Consider the following 9,560-nt stretch of genomic DNA (forward strand, 5'->3'; position numbering starts at 1 on the left):
GTTCAGCAGTCATTTATTAAGCACCTCTTACATGCAGGGTACCAAACTTCAACGACTTTGCAGTCTGATGGGAAGAGCTTGTAGTCACGAAGGATAAAGTAAGTTTATTAAAAATTATTTGCATCTTCTCCTTACTTTATTAATTTTGATTCCGTTCTTATATCACTTTGATTTATCCCTCACTGCTGACTGTTCCTTCCTCTCGGTCTACAGAAAACTTCCCTGCCTCTAACAAGCTACCATTCCATTTTTCACTTGTCTCACCCTACTGCAATCTGACTTCCACACTCACCACTCAACTGAAATTGCTCTAAGGTCACCAATGATAACCTATGGCAAAATCTTCATTTTTCTCAAATACTCTGCAATGCTGGATACCAGTGATTTTAATTAAACTCTCTTCTTGCTGCTTCCATAAAAATTTCACCCATTTTTCCAAAACTTTTTTGGCTCCTTTCACTCGGCTTTTCTTCTCCCACCTATACATAAATATTAGCTTTCCTTTCAGCTTTTTTTCCTCCTGGTCTACATGCTCTTCCTGGACAATCTCTTGTACTTCTACATGAAATTCTCAGGATGGTTAACAGTAATGGCATCACCACATACACAGTAACCCAGAACACAAAAATAATTATCTAGAAGCCTTTAATTTACTTTATTTATCTCCCAATTCTAGTTGCCAAATTCTAGGCATTTTAACAAAAATCTTCCTAAATTCTCTCTTCCCTCATAGTGACCTAGTCCAGACCCACTTCAGTCCTCACCTGAGTTATCAAAACTACCTTTTTCTAGTTCTATCTATCCTTGTAGCAGACGTAGGTTCGTTCACAAGAATCCCTTTATGCAGTACATCTGGTCCAGACATATGCAAGAGACCCAGGACTGGCCAGAGTACCACTTATCTACTCATAGCGACATGTCTAGTTCAGGTACTAACATATGATCAAAGCCTTCCTCAGAGTCTTCCTCAGGACTTTACTTTCTTGCCAAGGGTATCAGAAAAGATACTCTCTTTTCTTTTGGGATAATAAATAAGAACTATGTAAACTAAACTGCCTATAGGAGGAAAAAAAGAAGAAAGTTTAAAAAGGGTCGGGGAGTGATGGAGAATCCACTGTCACCAGGTCCTGGATCTAGCTCTGCCTGACCATTGCTATCACCTGGCCAATAAATTTCCTTTTGTGTTTAAGCCATTTTGAGCTGTGATTTCTTTCATTTGTAACTGAGTCCTGATTAACAATTCTCTGTACCACCCATTACTTTCTAAATCATAAGATACAATGCTATTTGCCTACTTTTATCTAGTCAACTAAATTTTATTAAAGTACACTATACAGAAGATATCCAACACTACTTTGGTCTTTAAGTTTCACGTATAAAAATGTACTTGTTCCGATTCAAATATACCATGCCATTTCATGCAGCTGGGCCTTTATGTATGCTGTTCCCTCTGCCTAGAATGCTCCCTTCCTACCTATCACAAAATATATAGTAGGGTTGCACAAAATACGGCTGGAAAATTACACTGAGGCCAAATCATGAAGGACCTTGAATACCACATTAAACTATGTACATTTTAACCTGCAGAATGATAGGGAGACCACTACAAAATTTGAAATCAAGAAATGACATAATCAGATTATTTTAGAGGCCTCACTGATACTTAGTATCAAAAATGAGGTCATACTAAAGACCGAGAAAACAATAGTAGGCTACTGCAATAGTCTAAGCCAGAGGCCACGAAGCATAGTAAAAGGAGTAAACTGGTACTTCTTTGGAAAAAAAATATTTGTCAACCACTGTCAATAGCACTGATAACCTTTCAAAGTTTTTAAACTAGCATTTCTACTTGAAGGAATGTAGACATAAGGAAATAATGTGAGGCCTAAAAAAATTTCCATTATTAGGATTTTACTGATGCATCATTGATACCAAAACATTAAAAACAACCTAAATGTTGAAAAATAAAATGATTTAAAATGTAGTATATCACAAAATAAAACTGAATATTTAGAAACTAAATTTTAAAAACATGGGACAATACTCATAAAAATGTTAAGTGGAACACAACACTAAATCCAATATGATTTTAACTATGTTAAATAATGAAGAACAGAAAGATTTTTTTTAAAGCAACAACAGTAAATTAGTTAAATCAATGGCAGAATTATGGATAATTTGTTCTTTCCTTCAGAAGTCTACATATTTGTTTTTTCTGAGTAACATTACTTCTTAGTCATGATTTGCTAAACACAATCACTACTTTACAGGTAAGAAAAATAAGTGCTAGAGGGAAAAGTGATAAAAGTTTACATTCCAAAAAGAAATAAGAATTAAGACCAAAACCTGAACATTGTCGAGGTGAAGACTCACTGTTAAGTAAACTTGTAAAGCCAAAGCCATCTAACTCACAGCTTCAGAGAACTTAGAATAGCTGGTCACAGAATGTAGAACAAGGCTGTTGAGAATTTAAACTTGCTAGGTTACAACCACCTCTAAATTCAGGCCTCAAAAGCTATCAAACAGCTAGTGAAAAGCAGACTACAAGAAGTAGCTTAAGATGCTTGTTTTTATAACTTTGTTTTCATATAAATAATCCTGCAAAGAAAAGGAAATGACAGAGTAGTTTGGAGAAAGGACTAAGAGAAAAGAGTTTAGAGACACTGTTGAGTATACTTAATTTTGCCTTTTAAAACATAAGTGTATGCTTTATTACATGAGATTATTATTTCCTTGAACTGGGATCTCTACAACCTTGTTACAACCCCAAATAAACTCTATAGACCTAAGAAGTCAATTCATTCAAGCACAATAACTATCAAAAAGTCATTTGGTAACTAACAAAAAAGAATTTGAATATAGTATTTGTGAAATAAAAGGTTTCAGTGATAGAAATTTGGATGGCTACGGGACATGAGAAAAAGACAAAATGATCATCAAGGACAATTTTAAAAGCTCGAGCTACCTGTATTTTTTTCTAATAATACAAATTAAGAAACTGTGTTTTAGATGTCATTAATTACAGTATCACCTAAAAATCAAAACATCTAAAATATTTCTAATGTTGGTAGATTAAAGGTTGTATTAGAAGATATAGTCAGGTATACAGCTCTTAACCATTTCTCATACAAGAAAATATCTTTTTAAAAATAACGAAATTACATATTGTATGTATCACAAATGATAGTTAAGTTTTGCTAGTTTTAATTCACCTATCTATATGACCAACTATACCATATCTTTACTTCCTTTGTCCTTTATGATGAATTTTTAAACCATTCCCAATGTAAATTTAGAAAGTTGGCAGAAACCAATGCAAAAGCACCATCCAGTGGTGAAAGATGAAAATCACAACTTACACAGTGATCACAGCAACAGTTGAATCTCTGACTCTCTCCCTGGTCTCCAACATACATTATGAGGAAACAAAAAATAAATGGGCTAAATGATATTGATGGTATCTGCTATTTGTTATAATTTTCCCAATAAAATCTGACCCTTAATCTTAATCTTACTCTTACTATCTTTAATTTGACTTTTTTTTTTTTCTTTTTATGACTTGCCCACTCATTACCCAAATGCTTGACTGAATTAGGATGAGAGTATATCGAGATTCATCCAGAGCCTTTACGGAGCCAGAGGTTAAAAAACAGTTTACAAAGAGAAAGTGTGTGAGGGGTGAATTTCCAATGGAATTCTAGTCAGCAAGAGCCATTCCAGGTAACAACAAATGAGAGGCATTGTATGTTTGTTTTTTAAAATTTGGTAGATAATCCTGAAAGGTCAGATAAAAATTCACAATTGGTTAATTTATACAGAATTCAAATTTTCTAAAGACAATATTAATCTTTAATGTGACAGAAAATTTTCCAATGTGAAGAACACAGCCTAACAGATAATGTTTTCATAATAATCTGCTCCCCTCCTACCAGCATACAGATGGATAAAATCTTTCAGCTTCCAACGTAACAGCTTTCTAATCACCTCCTCTTCTTAACAACAAAAAAAAAAGGTTTAATTTAACTACAAACAAATTTTAACAGAAACCCAATAAAGGTGATTTTTTGTTTTGAAACAACTTTTCATCAAGTCTATTTAATATCAAATTTTTGAATAATAAAATATTTAACAAAAAGTACAGCAGGCTGCGACTTAGTAATGATAAAAAAGTCAAATACTGGGTTATAGTTTCTCCTTTTTATAGAATCTTTCAATATGTTTGAATTTTAAATAAGAAGCCTAACAATGCCAATGACATCAAACTAGCTTATATTCTTTTCACTACTGCCTTCAGTCTAACACATCTAGGTTTCATGAGACCTTTTTTTAACTAAAATCTTTTGCTAAAAACACAGGAATCACTCAAATGAGGTTCCCCAGTGATTACTGGATGGCTGACAAGTGTTTACAGGTGACCACAAACATATAACATGTACGAGAATGAGTTATGAGCAAAGTGATGCATACAACTGAGAAAAAAATACCTAGTAATTTACTAGTTTTTCAAGAGAAAATAAAGCTAACTGCAGTACTGTTATTTTCAGCTAGTTAATATTCTCTTCTCTAAGGTATAACAGAGATTTTTAAGCCCCCTCCACTAAAAATCTATTTGAATTAGGTAAGTTGCTATACTAAGTTTTCCAGGAATACAAGGCTCACCACACTTATAAACAAAATATCTACAACAAAGGATTTTGGCTGACACTAAGTATTTTTCACATACGCCTATGCATAAAAGCTAAGTTTAAGTCATGTAGAAGTCATAAATAGCAACAAACTACTGAATTATCAGAGCTTCCTATATTACTGCAGAGACACCACTGGAAAATAACCTACCATAATAGGAATTCCCATACTATTTTCCTCTGGTGGAAGCAGTAGCTGTATTGTTTCAATTCCACTCTCAGGCCTGTAGCAGAAAACAGATATCAAAAGCAAGAATATGCTGACACTAGAAATGAAGGACTATGTCATAGAAATAACACAGTACCTTAACAAAACATTTAATTATTAGAGAACATTAAAAATCTTACTAATTCAGAAGTTGATTTTACCCTTCTATCAAGAAAAAAAATTAAGCTGTTTACAAGACAGTTTTAAAAAGGTTTTCTTTATATATGAACCAATCCTTGTATTCTCAGAAGACTCGAAAAGTAGGATTTGAGTCTTAGAATTGCTAACAAGACATTCTCATTAAAACAAAACAAAACAAAACAAAACAAAACAAAACAAAAAAACATTCAAATACATTCATTATAATATAATCAAATAATTCCATGGGGATGTCTTACCCTAAGAAACTGTCTATAAAGTATAAAATAGTCAATCTGTATAATTTCTAAATATTTAAAACATGTTCATTTTAGAATTATATAATTTAAAAAATCAAAGATAAAGACAGGTAATTATTTTTTAAATGTATACTATTTAAAAATTTGTGATATTTACTATTTAGTAATTTGCTCCTTCCCCCCCTCCACTCAATAATTTGACCATATTTTTTTTTTTCACTTAATAGGGACTTTACCCATGTCCTTACATATTCCTTCAAAACATTTCCAATAATTATATAACATTATATACAAAAGTAATATCTTACTAAATTATTTAATCAATTTCCTAATATTGAACATTTGGGTTACTTCTATTTTTTATTCTTATATAATAATTTTTCCAGGATCATATCCCAGCATTTTTAGTAAAATGGCTTTTCTTCAAATAAATAAAATTAGGCTTAAACTAATCTGAAGCCATAATTCTCAAGTGCAATGATCTAGAAAGAACAAATGTCAGAATTAAATTCCCTGTATAAAAGTATGTTGTCAATCACATTTCTTATTAGTCTGAAAGGATCATCAGTTTTTATCATCTCCATCATTGTGATTACTCCTATGTTCTAATTTGCCTTTCCACTCTGTTAGAAGATAGAAACCATCCTATCCAGTCTGGTGGATAGCTTCAGCTAAGATTAGCTACAGTTCTAAACATATTTGTTTTTCTCCTTTTGTCAAAACTTTTTCTGAACAAATTAACCTTGTAAAAAAATATTAAAAGGTCATTATTTTTATTGTCTTCTACCATATTAATGTAACAGAATGGTAATATTAATTTGCCATTTGGTGGCAGCAAATACAAAAGAAAGTAAATTTCCTGAGTACTTCTATTATTACCAATAGGAAGGTACTCTTCTCTGAGTCATGTATCTTAAACAAGAGTTTCAAATGAAAAATGATGCTTTATAGGTTTTAATAGTTATATTTTAATCTTATGTTAATAGTTAAGCTAAAAACAATATCATGAACAAATTTCCAATTAACCTGACTGAAAATAACACTTATGTCACTACAGCATTTACAATTACATTTACAATTGCCTCAAATAGTATGTGACTCTTGATGTTTATATAAAAAACTGTAATAACTTTCATTTGTAGTAATTTATATAAATCATGTAAAAATTACGTTTTCTTACTCTAACCGAATCCAGCTAGCCTAGCCTCCCACTTCCTTGAATAATGTATTCAATAATTTGTTAATAACTACTTATGTGCTAAGTACAAGGAATACAGCAGTGAACAAGAGAAATAACGCTTACATAAAATCTCTCATGCAGTCCTTCTCCCAGACTTGTAATACTGGATAGTAAAAGATGAGCTTGAGAGCCTAAATACTATACAAATATATATAATAAAAAAAAATTATAGTTTCCCTCCACATATAATCTACAATAAAAAAAACTACACAAGAAACTAGAGAAGGAAATGAAAGAGTTTTATTTTTTGTATTATTATTGCCTTAATGTCTTTCTCTTCTTTTGAAACATCAAGTTATCTCAAAAGAGAAAATGTTTGGTGCATTTGTTACTGTTTATTCAACATCAAAATTACTAAGTGACTAAAATAACTGAGTTACATCAAACTGAAAAATGTACGAAGAGTATCTTTTCATATAAAATTATAACACAAAGTATGTCAAAACTTCTTGCTAACTTGTTTATAGAAAGTGTCTTATACGCTAGACAGAGAAGCATGAAGCTAAGATCACAAGTGGATTCAAGCTGAGACTAAATTTCTGCATATATTGACAGATCAACCATATAGTTAAACACATCTGAATACTGAGAAGACCCAGTATTCTACAGTGTGAACATCTCCTTCAAGAGCAGAGGTGTATCCTATTTATATAAGTATTTCTACCTCTATGGCTTTGCTTATTAGCACACAACAGTGATGAATAATTTGTCATGCATGAACATTTCTCATACTGACAATGTGATCTTTTCAGAAGAGAATTTTCATTTTGTTTTCTGTTTTTGTCTCAACAAGATAGAAGATATTACAGATTAAAAATTAACATCAGCAATTTCATATGGTCCAACTTAATACCAATTATTGATGACATAAGCTCCTTGAGGGCAGGCACCATTTCTTAGTCCCCTCAAGATGCCCATCTTCTAGTAATGGAGAAAGATAAGTAAAAAGTAAACTGCCAAGCAGTGCAATAAATGCTTTGATAGAAGTGTGTGTGTGTGTGTGTGTGTGTGTGTTTGTGTGTGTGTGTGTGTAAGAGAGGAACGCAGACAGACAGACATACAGTCTATCAGGAATCATAAGATATACTAATTTTTGACTGATATCAGGAAAACTGGAAGCTACATTGAAATAAAATTAAAGAGAATTCCTTTGGTCGGTGGTCACTATACTATTTAAAGAAATATAAAAGTACTAGGAAACTACTGACTTATTTTCTCCCTAAGATGAAAAGCAAGGCAAGGCTGGTCTGCTCTCACCACTCCCCTATTCATTATCATATTGGAAGTCCCAAAGTGCTATAGAAGAAATTAATAAGCATACAATTTGGAAAGAAGAAATAAAACTGCCTGTATCAACAGACAACATGCTATGTAGAAAATCTCATGGAATCTCCAAAACAGTTTCCAGAAAAAAGTAAATTAGCAAAGCCATAAAACACAATTATATTTCCACATACTACCAATGAACTGGAAATCAAAAATTTTAAAGCAGTCCCATTTATAATAGCACCCTCAAAACTGAAATACTAAGATATAGATTTAACAAAATATGTGCAGAGTGTATGCTAAAATCTATAAAATATTGATAAATGAAATCAAAGACCTAAGTAAATGAGAGATACCATGTTCATGGATTGAAAGACTTAATACTGTTAAAATGTCAATTTTTCCTCATTTAACCTATAGATTCAATGTGATCCCAAAGTCTCAGTGGTATTTGTAGAAATAAATAAGCTAATTCAAAAATTTATATGGAAAAGCAAAGAAATTACAAGAGCCAAAATGATTTTTTAAAAAGAATGAAGTTGGAGGATTCAGACTCCTAGAAAGTTACCATAATCAAGACAATATGATAATGGAAGACAGGCATATAGATCTGATGGAATGGGATTGAGAGTCCAAAAATAGATCCACACAAACAAGGCTAACTGATATTGACAAAAACACAAAAGCAATTCAACAGAGAAAAAATAATCCTTCCAACAAAATTAGCTTATTTCTGGAACAACTGAATAATCCATTTGCGAAACAAACAAAAAAACCCACTTAGACCTCTACCTAATATCACACACAATGTGGACCACAGACCTAAACTATAAAATTTCCCAAAGAAAATATAGGAGAAAATCTTTGGGACCTTGGAATAGGCAAATATTTTTTAGACACAATATTAAAAATACAGTCCATACATAAAAATATTAATTTATTAAAATTCATCAAAATAAAGAATTTTCTGCTCTTTTAAAGATATCATTAACAGAATGAAAATACAGGCTACAGACTGGGAAAAAATATTTGCAAATCGAGTATATGACAAAGAACTTATATCCAAAATAAATAAAGAACTTATATAACTCAATAATAGGAAAGCCCAACTTTTTAAAAATGGGCAAAAGATATAAACAGTTTGATACTTAACCAAAGAAGACATACAGACATGAAGACATATAGACATTAATTATTAGGAAAATGCAAATTAAAGCACAACAAGATACTATTATACACCTACTAGAAGGACTTTTTATAAAAACTGACAATACCAAATGCTGGAAAGAATACAGAGCAATTAAAATTCTCATACATTGCTGCTGGGAATGCAAAATGGTACAACCACTTCAAAAAAGAATTTAGTAGTTGCTTATATCTATTCATACAATTAACGTATAACCCAACAATCCTACTCGTAGGTATTAACCCAATAAAATAAAAACTGACACTTACAAAAAATCTATACGTGAACATTTATTCGAGCTTTATTCATAATTGCCCAAACCAAGAAGTAACCAAAACATCCCTCGACTAGAGAATGAAAAAATTGAACTGTGGTAAATATATATATAATAGAATATGACTCTGTAACAGAAAAGGAACCAATCAATGACTGAAAACACCAACAACATGGACAAATTCTAGCTAACTTTAAAAAGACATCTGACACAGAGAAAAAGTAATACATACTGAATAGGCTTCAAAATACTCCAAAAACATTGAGAAATGGTAAAATGTTGGTAATGTTGAAGGTGGATAAT

The 9,560-nt window shown here is 31.5% G+C and overlaps 1 protein-coding gene across 5 annotated transcripts in view; it reads right to left on the minus strand.

Moving 5' to 3' along the window:
- ANKRD28 (ankyrin repeat domain 28) overlaps nucleotides 1-4,906 on the minus strand; it is a 120,011-nt gene extending 115,105 nt beyond the window's left edge. For 2 of the 5 annotated variants that reach the window (XM_025043581.1, XM_025043586.1), the window contains exon 1: nucleotides 4,837-4,888. In XM_025043581.1, the coding sequence (XP_024899349.1) occupies nucleotides 4,837-4,854 (18 nt within the window). In that variant the 5' untranslated portion in view covers nucleotides 4,855-4,888. Of the gene's footprint in view, nucleotides 1-4,836 lie in introns of all 5 variants that reach the window. The other 3 variants (XM_015585787.2, XM_025043588.1, XM_025043582.1) reach the window with 3 other exon arrangements.
- Between the last annotated feature and the right edge of the window lie 4,654 nt (nucleotides 4,907-9,560).

The sequence above is a fragment of the Pteropus alecto genome, unplaced genomic scaffold (genome assembly GCF_000325575.1).
Source record: "Pteropus alecto unplaced genomic scaffold, ASM32557v1 scaffold92, whole genome shotgun sequence".
In the NCBI taxonomy this organism is placed as follows: domain Eukaryota; kingdom Metazoa; phylum Chordata; class Mammalia; order Chiroptera; family Pteropodidae; genus Pteropus; species Pteropus alecto.